The 18,616-nt window shown below is 44.9% G+C and overlaps 2 protein-coding genes across 29 annotated transcripts in view; one reads left to right on the plus strand and one right to left on the minus strand.

Moving 5' to 3' along the window:
- The window catches only part of LOC130283890 (alpha-aspartyl dipeptidase-like), a 287,142-nt gene extending 280,252 nt beyond the window's left edge, over nucleotides 1-6,890 (minus strand). The window contains exon 1 of the mRNA XM_056533576.1: nucleotides 6,781-6,890. The gene's annotated coding sequence lies outside the window, so the exon portion shown is untranslated. The remainder of the gene's footprint in view (nucleotides 1-6,780) is intronic.
- Nucleotides 6,804-18,616, plus strand: part of ABI2 (abl interactor 2) — a 196,856-nt gene continuing 185,043 nt past the window's right edge. For all 28 annotated transcript variants that reach the window (XM_056533542.1, XM_056533545.1, XM_056533553.1 and 25 more), the window contains exon 1: nucleotides 6,804-7,073. In XM_056533542.1, the coding sequence (XP_056389517.1) occupies nucleotides 6,957-7,073 (117 nt within the window). In that variant the 5' untranslated portion in view covers nucleotides 6,804-6,956. The remainder of the gene's footprint in view (nucleotides 7,074-18,616) is intronic.

Genomic DNA, 18,616 nt, shown 5'->3' on the forward strand with positions numbered 1-18,616 from the left:
AAATTTTCTTTTTTTTCACAAATGCATCATTTGTGGGACATATTTTTTGTACATTTCATACAGAAAATGCGCCTCATATTTTTTTTATGCTGTTTGTCCCGTTTTCGGTAATACCCCCACTTAGGCCATATTTGGTTGCATGGCCACATGGTGGGACCCAAAAGGAGAGGAGCACCATTTGGCTTTCAGGATATCATTATACAAATTATATGCCGCACTTCATCTTGCAGAGCATTCTAGCTGTCAGAACAATACTGCACCCCCCAGAAGTGACCCCATTTTCGAAACTACGCCCCTAAAGTATTCACCTAGGACAAAAGTGAGTTATTGTGTGGCTAGAATTATTTCAAAGTCAGTGGAAAAAAATAGCAAATAGCTATTTTCCCCACAAATTCTTTATTTGTGGGACATCATTTTAGTAAGGTGCTTTTGAAATGGAGGAAATGCGCCCCATATTTTATCACACTGTTCGTCCTGGGCTGGGCAGTACCCCCAATTAGGCCATATCTGGTTGCCTGACCGCCTGGTAGGACCAAGAAGGAGAGGAGCCCCATTTGGCTTTCAGGGCATCATTATATGAATTATAGACCCCACCCCATGCCTGCAAAGGATTGGAGCTGTCAGAACAATACTGCACCCCTACAAGTGTACTGGCTGGACCAGGGACCGCTCTGATCGGTCCTTGGTCGGCTAGCAGTGCCATGCGGCTGCTTGTGACAGTTAAAGTGGGTGATAGTCCCCATTCATACTGCATTTCTGCATTACAGGTGTCCGTTGTCATGTAAAAAAGGGATTCCAATGTATACTGTAGCAGTCTCATTCAGAAATGAATGGAGCTGCTACAGTATATGTCAGCATCACTTTTTTTTTACATGATGCTGACGGATACCTTTAACATACTGCTGAAACGGTATGAACGGGATGCAGTGTAGAGTCACATAGAGCGCATCTGCAGCATATTTCAAACCGCGGATGCCACCGGCAGTCACAAAGGCGAGATGACTGCTGCAGCTGGGTAGCTCAGTGTGTCAGCTCATGACTGCTGGCGGGAAATCCGCCGCTATGAGTGGACACACATAGCTACCCAGCCGCAGCAGGGAGCTCATTATTGTGACTGCTGGCAGGCATCCGCAGCATGTAATATGCTGCGGATGTGCGGCGTGTGATCCTACACATTATGCATTTTTATTTTTCATTATATCTATTTAATAAATTTTTTTAAATACTTTTTATTTATTTATTTACACTTTTATTGATGTTATATTATTTTTTTTAATGCTTTGCAATACTTAGCATTCCAAAGCATTGCAGTTATATGCTGCCTGCTAGTTTTACACTAGCAGGCAGCATATTAGGACGTGCCTCTAGCGATTGCTATGGTGTGCTACAGGAGAGAGACAGAGGGAGGGGTCAAAACTCCTTACAGCTCGTGGTCGCTTCCAACCACGGCTGTAAGGGTTACACTACCGGGACACACAGTTTTCTTCGGTCCCGGCAGTGCAGCAGGCCCCCGCCCGCCGGGATCACACACAACACCCCGCGATCGCACTGCGGGGTACTGCAGGGTGACAGAGGGAGCTCCCTCTCTTTGTCAAAACACTTACAGCCCATGGTCACTTCCGACCTCGGGTTTAAGGGTTAAACTGCCGGAACCGAAGTTTACTTCGGTCCTAGCAGTGTGGCAGGGTCCCGGCTGTGTTATAGGAGTGTCCGGGCCGCGATCTCATGGGCGTACTGGGCAGCACCCACGAGAACCACCCTGGTGCGGGAACGTGCATCCTGCCTGGACGTGTATACACGTCCATGGTCGTTAAGGTGTTAAAGGAGCATCACATGCTTGAAACAATCTTATTTTTCTACAATTTTGAAAGGGTGACAATAATTTTGCCCAGCCCATTTTTGGAGTTAGGTGAGACATTATGTCAGCTTAATTTTTTTTTCCTCCCTTTTTGGTTTAGTTCCTTTTAGATGGTGCTGGATGTGGATCCTCTAACCTGTGTGGCTGATGACTCGGACCATATCGGGGAGCAGAGTCTAAGGTGCTGCTGGTTTTCACCAGTGCCCACCGCAAGGCAGGATGGGCTTGCTGCAGCAAGCGATACCCAGGTCGCTAACCCCGACACGGCTCAACCACACAGGTGGCTGGGCAAGGCGAGGCATCGAAGGATAAGACAGTAGCGTAGTCAGACATAGCAGAAGGTGAAGGCAGGCGGCAAAGATGCAAAGTCTATAACGTAGCAGGAAGGTCTGGATACACGGATAAGGCAAACAGGCAATATGGAACTCTTAATCTCAGGCTAGGGGCACTGAAGATTCGGCAGGGAAGTGGGGGAGGTGCAGGAACTTTATAATGTAGTGACAGGTGCAACAGTAATTATGGGCGTACTGGCCGTTTAAATTTCAGAGCTCCGACGCGCGTGCATCCTAGGAGACGGGGACTCACACGCTGGAGCGAGATACAGGGGAGGAGGCGGCAGCGGAGCATGGTGAGTGACAGGCTGGGATTCGCATCCAGCTATGCAAATCCCAGCCCTGCCGGGGACGGGGACACAGGAACTCTGCGCTCACGGCCAGTGCTTGCGGCCGGAGCGCAGAGTGTAACAGTACCCTCCCCTTTGGTCTCCCCCTCTTTTTGGAGGACAAGACCTTCTGGATTATGTCGCAGTCGAGAATATTATCTTGTGGCTCCCAAAACCTTTCCTCCAGTCCAAATCCTTCTCAATCTACAAGGAAGAAACATTTTCCTCTGATATGTTTGGAGTCCAGAATTTCTTTGACAGTAAAAACATCGGGGGTACCTGAGATGGGAGAAGGACAAATGTCCTTTTTAGAGAAGCGGTTATGGATGACAGGTTTCAAGAGGGAGACCTGAAAATAATTCAGGATCCGGAGGGAGGAAGGCAGATGAAGAGAATAAGTCACTGGATTTAGACTTTTCTAGACCTTGTAAGACCCAAATAGCGAGGACCCAGTTTATAGCAGAGAATTCGGGAGAACGCCTTTTCTTGTCCGCTTGAGATTTCATATGGGTCGTGAGGGAGAGACAAGTCTTCTTCCAGATGGAGGTGAAATTCTGTACTAGTTCATCTGCCATAGGGACACTGGAAGGAGAGGACAAGAGGAGGGGTGGACATGGATGAAGTCCATAGACTGCATGAAAAGGCGAAGTCCCAGTGGATTCGGAATCCCTATGGTTGTAAGAAAACTCTGCCCCGGGGAGTAAATCGGTCCAATCATCCTGACAAGCCGAAACAAAATGGGGAAGGTAGTCTCCCAAGATTTGGTTCACCTTTTCGACTTGTCCACTAGATTGGGGGTGATAAGCTGAAGAAAAATGTAATTTAACTTGAAGATGTGAGTAGAGGGCCCTCCAGAATTTTGAGACGAATTGAACTCCCTGGTCGAATACAATATTGACCCCATTTCAAGACTCGAAGTATGAGACAGGAAGTTACAAAAGTCTTTCCAGGAGGCAGGTGCTGAAGAGTTGCTGGTGCTGCAGAAATGAGACAATTAGGAGGTATAATATGTTGAGGATGGGATTCTTGGTCTTGTACACCGGAAGATCTAGATAGAGCATCCGCCCAAAGATTCTTCTCTGCTGGACGGAAGTGAATAAAAAGTCAAATCTGGAGAAGAACAAAGACCAGCGAGCCTGACGAGGGTTGAGACGATGAGCAGTCTGTAGATAGAGCAAGTTCTTGTGATCTGTTTAAATAGTAATTGGGTGTTAAGAGCCCTCCAAGAGATGACGCCATTCTTCTAAGGCCAACTTTACAGCCAAGAGTTCGCTATCTCTTATGGTATAATTTCTCTTTGCAGAAGAGAAGGTCTTAGAGAAAAAAAAAAACGCAAGTTACAGTTCTACCTTTGGAGGATTTTTGTGTCAAAACTGCACCTGAACCTACTGAAGATGCATCCACTTCCAGAATAAATGGCTTGCCTGGATCGGGTCTTGATGACACAGGAGCAGAAGAGAAGGTGGACTTTAATTGTATGAATTGAAAGAATTGCCGATAGTAAATTGCAAAGCCGAGGAAGAGCTGAATCGCTTTCAAACCAGTAGATTGTAGCCAGTCCAGTACTGCGGATAACTTGTTGGGATCCATTTGAAGATCTTGACTGGTAACAATGTAGCCCAGAAAAGGGAGGCTAGTCTTTTCAAAAGTACATTTCTCCAGTTTAGCATAGAGATGATTTTGACGGAGACACTGTAACACTTAGCGGAGGTGAGAGCAATGAGACTGGACATTGGGAGAGTAGATGAGTATGTCATCCAAATTGACAATGACACAGGAGTACAGGAGGTCACGGAAGATATCATTGACAAACTCCTGGAAAACTGCAGGAGCATTACAGAGTTCGAATGGCATCACAAGATAGTCGAAATGTCCGTCACGAATATTAAATGCAGTCTTCCATTTTTCCCCTTCAGGTATACGAATTAAATTATAGGTTCCACAAAGGTCTAGTTTAGAGAAAACCCTGGCACCTTGCAGATGATCAAATAACTCTGAGATTAAAGGAAGTGGGTAGCGTTTCTTTACTGTATTTTATTCAAGCCTGGGTAGTCAATGCATGGTCGCAAAGACCTGTCTTTTTTTTCCACAAAGAAGAACCTGGCTCCGGCAGGGGAAGAGGGCTTCCTGATGAACCCCTTCACAAGTTTCTCCTGTATACAATTAGACATGGCCAGAGTTTCAGGGACTGACAAAGGGTAAATTGGAGTGGTGCCAGGCAGAACGTCAATAGGACAATCGTAGGGACAATGTGGTGGTAACACTTCAGCTTGCTTTTCACTGAAGACATCAGCAAAGTCCTGGAGGAACGAAGGCAAACCGGACAGAGGACAAGAAGATGATGGTTCCAACTTAGACAAACGTAGATGAATACAGTGGCTGTTGAAATGCGGACCCCATCGAAGAACTTCTCCTGTTTTCCAGTGTATGACCGCAAGCATCGGAGCAGTCCCTCCCATAATGGCGGACATCCGCAATTGCGCGGATGTCCGCCATTAACCCCTCAGATGCTGTGATCAATACAGATCCAACGATCCGATCATCCAGCATGGCGGACGGAGGTCCCCTCACCTGGCTCCGGCTGTCTCCCGGGGTCTTCTGCTCTGGTCTGAGATCGAGCAGACCAGAGCAGAAAATGACCGATAATACTGATCGGTGCTATGTCCTATGCATAGCACTGAACAGTATTAGCAATCAAATGATTGCTATAGATAGTCCCCTAAAAAATTTAAACAAAAAGTTGAAAAATGTAAAAAAAAAAGTAAAAAAAAGTGAAAAATCCCCTCCCCACCAATAAAAATTTAAATTGTCAATTTTTCCCAATTTTTTATGCCGCGTGCGTAAATGTCCGAACTATCAAAATATAATGTTAATGATCCCGTACGGTGAATGGCGTAAACGTAAAAGATAAAAAAAGTCCAAAAATGCTGCTTTTTTTCACATTTTATTTAAAAAATTTTTTATAAAATATGATCAAAAGTTTTATATATGCAAATGTGATATCAATAAAAAGTACAGATGACGGCACAAAAAATTAGCCATCATACCGCCCTATATATGGAAAAATAGTTATAGTTGGTCAAAATAGGGCGATTTTAGATTACTGATTTTGTACAAAAAGTTTTAGATTTTTTTTAAGCGGTACAAAAATATAAAAGTATCTAGCCATGGGTATCATTTTAATCGTAATGACCCACAGAATATAGAACACATGTAATTTCTACCATAAAGTGTACAGTGTGAAAACAAAACCCTCAAAAATGTGCAAAATTGTGGTATTCATTAAAATTTCCTCCCTATAAAAATATTTTTTTGGGGGGGGGGGGGGGAAGGGTTCGCCGTGCATCTTATGGTAAAATGAGAGGTTTCATTACAAAGTATAATTGGTCACGCAAAAAACAAGCCCTTATATGGGTCTGTAGATGGAAATATGAAAGAGTTACGGATTTTAGAAGGCGAGGAGGAAAAAACAAAAATGCAAAAAAAAATTTGTCCTGGTCCTTAAAGGAGTTCTCCAACTGAAATCTTTTATCCCGCGCTGTGCCCGGGCTGTAAAACTATACATAATAAACTTTCACTTACCTGCCTATGATCCCCCGTTGTTCCGATATCGCCACCTGTGCTCCGGTCCCTGTCAGCTTCCTGCGGGTCGTTGACTTCACTCAGCCTATCAGCGGCCGCGACGGGACATTGCTGCGGCCGCTGATAGGCTGAGCGCAGAGTGAAGTCACCGACCTGCAGGAAGTGGAAGAGACCGGGACCGGAGAACAGGACGGCAATATCGGAACAACGGGGGATCGTAGGCAGGTAAGTGAAAGTTTATTATGGGTAGTTTTACAGCCCGGGCACAGCGGGGGTTAAAGGTTTTAGCTTAGAGAACTCCTTTAAGGTGAAAATGGGCTTGGTCCTTAAGTGGTTAATGTATTACCAATGTGATGAGTATCAAACCTCACAAAAGTTGAACATCTGTAAACATTGCTCATGTGACCTGTGTGATATCTGCATCCTTCTACAACTAGGAAACATCTGTGAACTATTAGGAGGTAAGGCTACCAAGCACAAAACCATCATAGAAATTACGTCACCGCCAGCGAAAAAGCGCGGGTCACATGACCGCTCGCCCTCCCTTCTCCAGTTTTCTCCAGTGCCTCTGTTGCTAAGCGACCGTATACGAAGCGACGATGAACCAAAGGACCCGGGGAGCGCGCGTTGATAAATTCAGCCCAGCTCACCCGCGCAGGCGCACTCTCGGCTTACTCACCCGTGAGCTGGTAGATGCGCACATTCTGGGCACGCCCCCTTGCTGCGTGAGTGTTCGGCGGGCACGCGCATCTCCTGCATTCGCTTGCACTGTGCGCGCCCCCGAGCTTGTCTTTCCTAGCTGATCCCTCCGCAGTGTAGCGGGGCTGCTAGGAGAAGAATGTGCTGAGGACAAACATGGCGGAGCTGCAGATGCTGCTGGAGGAGGAGATTCCCGGCGGCCGGCGGGCCCTTTTGGACAGCTATACCAATTTGGAACGGGTAGCAGACTACTGCGAGAACAACTACATCCAGGTCTGTGGGAGATAGATGGATGCGGAGGGGTTGGAGGGATGGAGAAGGTGAAGAGCTGTGGGGGTGTGTGTGGAATACACACGACGACCCTGGGGACCCCATATAGCGCTGACTGTGTGCCCATAGCGGGGGTGTGCAGGCGCGTGAGGTGACATCACTGGGCACACATGTGGTATACCCCCCCAGCCTGCTGCACATTACCTCACTGCTGACCCCATTGTCACCCTCAGCTGGGGATATATATATCTCTATGGGGGGGTTACTATGTGCACCAGTATAAAAGGATGCCATATATAATATATGTGTACACTCACCTTCATGCAATGTTTCCTATTTTATGTGGAGGGTTTGCAGGGTCCATGCCATCATAAATCCTGCCCACACCTGTGCCCTGGCTCTTCATTGTTACACCTGTGGCTATAAACTTGGCATAAACCATACATGGCAGACTGGACTGTGCAGTAAACGTGATGTCATTATTCATCTGGGCACCATGAGTAATGCCACTCATCTACCCATTCATAAGCCACGTATCTCCATGTATGACAATCTTGTAATGATCCCCAAATGACAGTTTCTGTATTACATTGTTGTACCCATTCCAGTGATCTATCAAATAGATAGAAACCAGCTCTTACTCTCTTAGTGGATCCAATCTGCACGAATGACTGGGATTAGGCAGTCAAGGCAATCCAGGAAATTTAGAAATTTGGAATCCAATAGCAGTATTGGATTCCAAGAAGTAATTCTTGTTATATTGTGTCAAAATGAAAGCATTTTCACAAACCTAAAAAGATCTGACACGTTTCAGCGTTAGCCTTGATCATAGAGCCATTGATGTCACCAGTCATTCCAGTGATATGGTGACAATTGTTGTGATTGACTCTTATCATCCCCATTGACAGGCACTTCATGGCTAATAAAGTATCACTCCGCAATGCCCACTGCCTGGTAATGGGGCATTCACAAGCTGCTCGAAAAATCTGCATTGGATCCCAATAAATCAAAAAGGTTATCACTTAATATCAAGTTAGGGGCTTGCCTCTCTAAGCCCCAACAATCAGCTGGAAGCTTTGTGTGGACACTGCAGGGGGAAGGTAGTGTTACATGGCACACATTTCCATGAATGGGTGACATGGATGCTCAGACAGGACTAAGTGGGAGTGACTTTGGCTCACTAAAGGCCATCACCACATCCTATCTATCTATCTATCTATCTATAACTCAATGGGGGAGATTTATCAAAACCTGTCATGGGGAAAAGTTACTGAGTTGTCCATAACAACCAATCAGATTGCTTCTTGGAAATATGTTACTGCATAACTTCCAAACGGCTGGAGATATTTCGATAATACTTGGTCACATGTTACTTATATGTCCACTTACAATATAGGATAGTTAATTTAACCCTTAACTACCACCATTTGCGAGGGTCAGGTTTTTGTTTAAAGTCCCATGCAAATCAATGGGAAAGGTATCTTCCCCCATAACTTCCGTACGGCTGGAGATATTTCAATAATACATGGTACACATATTATGGGTCGGGATAGAAGGTTGGGATAGGACAACAATATATGAGATCGGGAAATGGTGACAACAATATGACAACAATATATAAGGACGGCATATGAAGTCAAGTTTCCTCTGTTGATTTTCCTCCACAACAAGGATTAGGAAGGAAAAACCGGGCAACACCGGGTACTCAGCTAGTCATCTATATGTTCGCATAGGCAATGGTAATAACATAGTAAGATTATTAGGGCTGGACTAATGTTGGAAGCTGGATAGTCCATGCCCTTGAATTAAACATATTGTTATGGCTATTTACAGACAAAGGTGGAGATTTATGCTGGGAGTTGAAGTTTTGGAGGGCTACAGTTTGAGACCACTGGATTAGGCTCCTTTCACACTATGAGCATTCATCTGTTATTACACGTCCGTTTTCTGTGTAAAAACGGATGTATAATAACGGATGAAATAACGGGTGCTAACGGCTGAATAAATATTTATCCGTTAAGACCTGTTATCCCTCATGTTTGGCCGTACACCTCTGCCTACAGACTCCCACAGCCGGGACTACTACTACTCCCATTATGGAACAGACTTGTTTCCATGATGGGAGTAGTAATTCACTGACTGAGGGAGTATGCAGACAGCTGGGGAGGCTACATTAGTGTTTGTACTACTACCCCCATCATGGAACAGTCTGTTCCATGATGGGGGTTGTAGTACAGGGGCTGAGGGATTGATTGCACCAGGTTTCACTTCTGAGACCCGATGCGATCAGAAGTTATTAAGCAGGGGAGCAGACGGCAAGCTCCGCAATCCTGCGATGTATCAGTGTGTTTTAACTTTAATTTTTGAATCCCCCGCGGGGAGCCCTGAATGGCCGGTACTGAGGAGCCATTCAGGGTTCTCAGCGGGAGATTTAAAAATGAACATTGTGAGTAGCAGGGGGCCATATCTATATTAAAAGCGCTGTGGGGGGCAAGATATATAGCGGTGCAGGGGGGGGGGAAGACGTATAGCCTATATATCCAGCCCCCCAGCGCATTTATAATATGCCCCCTGCAGCGCATTAATAAAGATATGACCCCCGCCGGCGCATTTATACATATATACCCCTCCCCCCGCCGGTGTATTTATAAATATATAACCCCCGCCGACGCATTTATAAATATATTCCTCCCCGCCGGCGCATATATATATATATATATATATATATATATATATATATATATATATCCTTCACCCCCCCCCTCCCGCCGGCGCATTAATAAATATATGTGTAGGCAATAGAGGTAAAGGAAATGAAGAGAGTTCACTCACCGCTTCTGGTGCTTGTACTTTATTGTAGGGTGCAGTAAAACAGCGCCTACATGGATCTGTTCGGACGCCGGCTAAGACATGAGCGACAGTACCGTTTCACACTGGTATGGTGTTTCTTCAGACTCCTGAAGAAACACCATACCGGTGTGAAACGGTACTGTCGCTCGTGTTGCAGCTATGAGATCGAGCACTTCCGCAAGCTTCCTTTGTATCCTAAATAATGAACTCGCAACAGTAGCCAAGCTTCAAACACAAGACAAATAGTGCCGACCGCTGTATCTTTTTGCATATGCATTAATAAATATATACCCCCAGCCGGCTCATGTATAGTGTGTCCCCCGCTGCCCATGTATAATGAACCCTTTGCAGCGCAGCGCATCTATATACTGTGCACTGCTAATTTAAATACTTTACATTCATAGCGCTGCAGGGGTATATGTATATATATCTGGGGGGGCAGATATATAGCGTTATCTGCCCCCCCCCCCCCAAACGCATCTATATACATATGCCGCCGCAGCGCTATGTATGAAATGTATTTCTATCAGCAGCATGGGGCCGGCCGTTGCTGCTGCTAGAATGCTTTTCACATACAGCGCTGCAGTGGCATAGGTATATAGATGCGCTGCGAGGGTATATTATACATGCGCTGCGGAGGGTACATTATACATGCGCTGCAGGGGGGCACATTATACATGCACTGCGGGGGGGAATATATTTATTAATGCGCCGGCAGGGGTATATTTATAAATGCACCGGCGGGGGGGGGGGGGGTGGGGGTATATATGTATAAATGCGCCGGCGGGGGTCATATCTTTATTAATGGGTTGCAGGGGGCATATTATAAATGCGCTGGGGGACTAGATATATAGGCTAAATGTCTTCCCCCCCCCCCCCCCACAGCGCTATATATCTTGCTCCCCACAGCGCTTTTAATATAGATATGTCCCCCTGCTACTCACAATGTTCATTCTTAAATCTCCAGCTGAGAACCCTGAATGGCTCCTCAGTACCAGCCATTCAGGGCTCCCCACGGGGAATTTAAAAATGAAAGTTAAAACACACGTTACATCGCAGGGTTGCGGAGCTTGCCGCCCACTCCTCTGCTTAATAACTTCGGATCGCATCGGGTCTCAGAAGTGAAACCCAGTGTGATCAATCCCTCAGCCCCTGTACTACAACCCTCATCATGGAACAGACTCTGTTCCATGATGGGGGTTGTAGTACAAACACTAATGTAGCCCCCCCCAGCTGTCTGCGGACTGCCGCAGCCAGGGAATTGCTACTCCCATCATGGAAAAAAGTCTGTTCCATGATGGGAGGAGTAGTAGTCCCTCAAAACTGCAGGAGTCTGCTGATGTCACCTCTTCTGAGCATGCTCAGAAGTAATAAATATTATAAACCAGGTGCAAACGGATGACATAAAGGCTCACCTGTTTGCCATAGGCTTCAATGTTAAAAATAACGGCCGTTAATTTATCCGTTTCTTGTGACGGAAGAAAAATTTGTTCATGTTCCGTTAATTCTTCCGTCACAACTAACGTCTGTTAATCGTGACGGACTATAACAGGTCATAACGGATAATCAAAAAATCCCATAGCCTTTAATGGGATTTTGTAACTGAAGTCTAACATCCTTTTTTAAAGCTTTTCTAACTGACGTTTAGAACAGATCTTTTAACAGATGGTTTTTTATAGTGTGAAAGCAGCCTTAAAACATGATTGACAGGGAATAGGAGGGCAAATAAAAAATCCTCATTGCTCCCGGTCCAGCATTGCCACTGGCTAAAGTGCCCTGACGACGTACCTGTATAGTCAGCAGAGGATGCTGCAACCAGCCAATGGCCTATCAGGGGTGTGGAAATAAAAAAAAAAACTACTACTAAAATCTACTTGTCCCTCAAGAAAATCCACTTGTCCTGATAGATAAAATAATTTCAACCAAAATAATACGAAAATAGGGTTCCGCACTTTCCGCACTTTCGTTTTTTCCTCTGCGTCCTATAATAGCCATAACACTTATTTTTCCATCTACAGACCCATATGAGGCTTGTTTTTTGTGGGGAAGTATACTTTGTAATGACATCTTTTCATTTTTCATAACTGAAACAAAAAAATTATTTGTGAGGTGAAATTGAAAAAAAAATGCAAATTTTGAGGTTTTCTTTTTTCGCCATTCACCTTGTGGTCAAAATTACATATTATTTTGATAATTTACGTTGGTCTGATTACACCAGTACCAAATTTTAGTTTCCGTCACGTTTTAATAATAATTAAAGAAAATCCCTGACCCCTATAATATTTTTCTTTTTCCGTATACTGGGCTGTATAAGGGCTTATTTTTTGGGCCGTAATTTGCTGTTTGTATCGGTACCATTTTGGCATTGATCAGACTTTTTTAACACTTTTTTACTTAATTTTTTCTGGGATATGATGTTATAAACATAAAAAAGCAATTCTGTGATTTGGTATTTTTTTTAATGTTAACGCCATTTACCGTACGGGATATAAAATGTTATTTTTTTTATGGCTCAGTAAATTATGCACGCACCAATACCAAATATGTTTATTTTTATTATGTTTACATATTTTTATATGGAAAAGGGGGTGATATGAACTTTTAGGGTACGTTCACACGGGCAGATTTATTTGCGGGTTTCCTGCTGTGTATTTGAAAGGGGGCAGACTCTTCTCAGCTGTCCGCAGCAGATTTTCCGAGGCGGAATTTACGCTGTGGAAAATCCGCCGCAAGCCCCATTGAAGTCAGATAGGTCTGCGGCAGATTTTCCGCAGCGGAAATTCAGCTGTGGACAGCAGAGAAGAGCCCGCCCCCTTTCAAATATGCAGCGGGAAACCTGCAAATAAATCTGCCAGTGTGAACGTACCTCTAATATGGAAGGGGTTAATGGGTGTTTTAAAACTTTTATTAAACTTTTTTTTTTTTTATACACTTCTTTTTTAGGAGGAATCATTTAAATTCCTCATACATCAATGCAGTTCTATTGAACTCCATTTGATCTGTGTTCATTTGATTGAACCTGTTCAAGGCAGGCTCAATCAAATGCAGATCTATGGGGGGCAGCCACGGATACAGAGGTAAGCCCTCCGGCTACCTCCACAGGGGATTGCCCACCGCAATCGCGCTGCGGGGGCATCCACCCCACTTGACCGCCAGGGATGGTTAAAAGATCCCTTTAGACAAAGTTGCCAGCGGTAATCTAAAGAGTTAATAGCCGGCCACGGCGATCGCCACATGCCGGGCTATTAGCGGCGGCCCCCGGCTACTGAAATCAGCCGAGAGCTGCCGAGTATGGAGCGTGCTCAGGAACCCGCTCCATACACCCATGCAACACTCTGCATCCGCTCCTGCACCTCACACCGGCATTATGGAGGAAAAAAAAAAAGGGGGGGGGGGAAGTCGCTGCCTAGAAAATATGAAAAATTCACCTGCCCAGCGCCCGGAACTACATGTCCCGGGTGTGGGGCGATAGGATTTCCACATCCCTGCCTATGGTCATGTGCATATGTAGTTGCCTCTAAACTTGACAATATATTGTACATTGCTGGTTTAGTGCTCGGCGGTATACCGGTTCATACCGAATAGCGAATTTTTTTTCCTGCGCAATATTCATTTTTCCTATACCGCAATACCGGTTGAGCCCCTCCCCCCCTTGAATTAATGAATTATCAGCCGCAACACGCTGTCACCACATCTGGCAACTAATCTTGTGTGACCTGCAGGTGCTGTTCTGCTTCTCTTCCCCCCCACCCCCAAATAATTATCAGCCGCTGCGCTGTACTGTACTATCCTGTGCCCGGGCTTCAGAAAGAAACTTTTACTCACCTTCCTACGGTCCCTGCGCTGCTCTTGCTGCTTCCTGGGGATGGGAACGTCACAGAGCCGTCAGCCTATCACCGGCCTCAGCGATGTCCTGCCTCGGCTGGTGATAGGCTGAGCGCACTGTCATGTAAGAAGCCGGGCGGCTCCTTACATGACAGTGCGCTCAGCCTATCACTGCCCGAGGCAGGACATCGCTGAGGCCGGTGATAGGCTGACGGCTCTGTGACGTTCCCATCCCCAGGAAGCAGCATGAGGCTCGCATTGCTGGAAGGGGAGTTAAATTATATTTTGTTTATTCTTTCAGTCCGGGCACAGGATAGTACAGTACAGCGCAGCAGCTATTAATTACTGTGGCGGGGGGGGGGGGGGGGAGAGAAGCAGCGCTCGTGGGTCACATATGATTAGTCCCTCGATGTGGGGGACAGAGCAGCGCTGTGCTGATAAACCGGGGGGGGGGGGGGGGGGGGGGCGGCGGAGGAGAGAAGCAGTGCCCATGGGTCACATGATGATGGGGGGAGGGGGTTATAAATACCATTAAATACCGTGTAACCGCCATAATTTAAAAAGAAAATACCGTGATACACATTTTTGGTCATACCGCCCAGCTCTATGCTGGTTATTATGATATATAATCCTTAGCTGAAGACTGGGATCTCAGGAGCCATGTAGTAAAAGCACTTCGGTTTATGGAACACAGGTCTATCTGGAAAAATTACAATAATTTCACAACCCTTGTATACATAGTAAATTAAAATATCAATTTTTGCCCACTTATATTAATATTTTGGTCATTGTAATGTGCTGGTGTGGCAAATACTGTGTACAGCAGAGGAGGGGAGATCCCAGTGCTTATTTTGTATGCTGTGTAAAGTGGTAATCAATGGTGCCCTGAATGTGATGTGAGAAGGTTTTTGTTACATGATTGTATTGTTAGATGCGTCTGTATAACTTGGATGTTAATGTCATTGACCTTTTTAGCCAGAGGGCAGTCATCAGATTTTCAGGTAGTCATATACATTGATGGATTGATGCTTGATCACTTTATTATTGATTAAAACAAGACATCAGATGTTTAATTCATGTGAAGTGTTGATCAGGTGCCCTCGTTGTTTAAATATAATACCATGTGAATAAATAGATGCTTGTATGTTTATATCACTTTACTGTGATGACCATAAGCATTTTTTTTTTTTTGGTGTGAATTTGTCTATAATTTTTCATATTTTCCCTACTATTGATGTTAACATTAGGAAAACAGACTATAATACACATCCGGCAATGAATGGGTACAATGTTAGCTAAGGGTATGTTCTCACATGCTATAGATGCTGCTGATCCTGTGGTTTATATCCTGTGTTTAGATATTTATTTATACATGTAAACCTACCCTAATAGTGATGCACACTATCAGTATTATTATCTGCCTTTAGAAGAAAGAAATAAAAATCTGAGTTGTCTACGTAGCTCCTAAAGTCTATAGTAATGTAAAGTAGTAAACTAGTAGTGTCTGACCCATAGTTGATAATTTTACTATTCATGTGTCAGTGCCTGATTCACAAACACATAAACATGTTTTAATTTGTTTAAATAATGTTCATATGTTTTATGTATAAGGGGCTCGTTCACACTGCTACCAGGCTCTGTTATGTGGCGCTCAGCCAGCAATTTCATCAAGTTTAGAGGAGAAAATTCATGCAAGTGAATGGGGTCTGTTGGGACTTGGCAGTACCCATTTGCATCAGACCAGTTTCGGGGTACGTTTGGCTCAAGGGAAAAAAAGAAACAAACCTCAACGGCTCGGATGCAAATGTGAACCTAGCCTCACCAGTCAGCCTTAACCCCTTCATGACCCAGCCCATTTTCACCTTCATGACCTGGGCATTTTTTGAAAATCTGACCACTGTCACTTTAAACATTAATATCTCTGGAATGCTTTTACTTATCATTCTGGTTCCGAGATTGTTTTTTCGTGACATATTCTACTTTATGTTATCGGTAAAATTTCACCGATATTTGCATCCTTTCTTGGTAAAAAATCTAAAAATTTCATGAAAATTTAGAAAATTTAGCATTTTTCTAATTTTGAAAGTCTCTGCTTGAAAGGAAAATGGATATTCCAAATAAATTACATATTGATTCACATATACAATATGTCTACTTTGTGTTTGCATTAAAAAATTGACAAGTTTTTACTTTTGGAAGACACCAGAGGGCTTCAAAGTTCCGCAGCAATTTTCCAATTTTTCTCAAGATTTTCAAAATCGTAATTTTTCAGCGCCCAGTTCAGGTTGGAAGTGGATTTTAAGGATCTTCATATTAGAAATACCCCATAAATTACCCCTTTATAAAAACTGCACCCCCCAAAGTATTCAAAATGACATTCAGTAAGCGTATTAACCCTTTAGGTGTTTCACAGGAATAGCAGCAAAGTGAAGGAGAAAATTCTAAATCTTCATTTTTTACACTCGCATTTTCTTGTAGACCCAATTTTTGAATTTTTACAAGGGGTAAAAGGAGAGAAATCACCCTAAAATTGGTAACCCAATTTCTCTTGAGTAAGGAAATACCTCATATGCGTATGTAAAGTGTTCGGCGGGCGCAGTAGAGGGCTCAGAAGGGAAGGAGCGACAATGGGATTTTGGAGAGTGAGTTTTTCTGAAAGGGTTTTTGGGGGGCATGTCCCATTTAGGAAGCCCCTATGGTGCCAGTACAGTGGACCCCCCCCACATGTGACCCCATTTTGGAAACTATACCCCTCATGGAATTTAATAAGGGGTGCAGTGAGCATTTACACCTCACTGGCGTTTGACAGATATTTGAAACAGTGGACTGTGCAAATCAAAAATTTTATTTTTCATTTTCACAGACCACTGTTCCAAAACTCTGTCATACGCCAGTGGGGTGTAAATGCTCACTGCACCCCTTATTACATTCCGTGAGGGGTGTAGTTTCCAAAATGGGGTCACATGTGGATATTTATTGTTTTGCGTTTGTCAGAACTGCTGTAACAATCAGCCACCCCTGTGCAAATCGCCTCAAATGTACATGGTGCACTCTCCCTTCTGGGCCTTGTTGTGCGCCCCCAGAGCACTTTGCGCCCACATATGAGGTATCTCCGTACTCAGGAGAAATTGCGTTACAAATTTAGATGGTCTTTTTTCCCTTTTACCTCTTGTGAAAATGAAAAGTATAGGGCAACACCAGCATGTCAGTGTAAAAAATTAATTTTTTTACACTAACATGCTGGTGTAGACCCCAACTTCACCTTTTCATAAGGGGTTAAAGAAGAAAAAGCCCCCCAAAATTTGTAAGGCAATTTCTCCCGAGTACGGCGATACCCCATATGTGTCCCAAAACTGTTGCCCTGAAATACGACAGGGCTCCAAAGTGAGAGAGCGCCATGCGCATTTGAGGCCTGAATTAGGGATTTGCATAGAGGTGGACATAGGGGTATTCTACGCCAGTGATTCCCAAACAGGGTGCCTCCAGCTGTTGCAAAACTCCCAGCATGCCTGGACAGTCATTGGCTGTCCGGCAATACTGGGAGTTATTATTTTGCAACAGCTGGAGGCTCCGTTTTGGAAACAGTAGCGTACCAGACGTTTTTCATTTTTTGGGGGGAGGGGGGGCTGTGTAGGGGTATGTGTATATGTAGTGTTTTTTACTTTTTATTTTAGGTTAGTGTCAGTGTAGTGTAGTGTTTTTAGGGTACAGTCACATGGGCAGAGGTTCACAGCAAGTTTGCCGCTGGAAGTTTGAGCTGCAGCGCAAAATTTGCGCCATCTCAAACTTGCAGCACTCACTGTAAACCTCCGCCCATGTGAGTGTACCCTGTACATTCACATTGGGGGGAGGGGGCAAACATCCAGCTGTTGCAAACTCCGAGCATGCCCTTTGGCTGTCCGTGCATGCTGGGAGTTGTAGTTTTGCAACAGCTGGAGGAACACTGGTTTGGAAACACTAAGTTAAGCAATAAACTTTCAAGTGTTTTGCAACCAAACTTAGTGTTTCCAAACCAGTGTGCCTCCAGCTGTTGCAAAACTACAACTCCCAGCATGCATGGTCTGTCAGTGCATGCTGGGAGTTATAGTTTTGCAACAATTGCAACAGCTGGAGGCACTGAGGTAGGAAACGGACAATGTTTCCCAACTAGTGTGCCTCCAGTTGTTGCAAAACTACAACTCCCAGCATGCCCAGACTGCCAAGGCATGCTGGAAGTTGTAGTTCGGCAATATCTGAAGGATCAGATGTTGCCGAACTACAACTTCCAGCATGCTTGGGCAGTCTGGGCATGCTGGGAGTTGTAGTTTTGCAACATCTGGAGGTCCACAGTTTGGAGACCACTGTATAATGGTCTCCAATCTGTACTCTTCCAGATGTTAGAGAACTACAACTCCCAGCATGCCTGGACAGACTGAGCATGCTGAGATTTGTAGTTTTGCAACATCTGGAAGAGCACAGATTGGAGACCATTATACAGTGGTCTCCAAACTGTGGACCTCCAGATGTTGCAAAACTACAACTCCCAGCATGCCCAGAAAGCCAAAGGCTGTCTGGGCATGCTGGGAGTTGCAGTTTTGAAACTCTCAGAGGCAGCAGTGAGATCGCTTTACGGCGATCTCACTGCTGCCAATGAAGATGCCGCATTGCTGCCGGAAACTCACCTCCGGGACGCAGCGCAGCCGGGACCGCACGGAGGACGCCGGGACCGTTCGGGACACCGCTCCGACGGGTAAGTGACGCCAGGGGACGGGTCAGGGACACTTAGCAGAGCGGTGTGTGTCCCGATCCCCGTGATCGGAACTCACACACCGCGCTGCTAAGTATTCTGATAGCGAAACGCTGCTATCAGCTAGTCAGATTTGACCAGCTGA

The sequence above is a fragment of the Hyla sarda genome, chromosome 8 (genome assembly GCF_029499605.1).
Source record: "Hyla sarda isolate aHylSar1 chromosome 8, aHylSar1.hap1, whole genome shotgun sequence".
NCBI lineage: Eukaryota > Metazoa > Chordata > Amphibia > Anura > Hylidae > Hyla > Hyla sarda.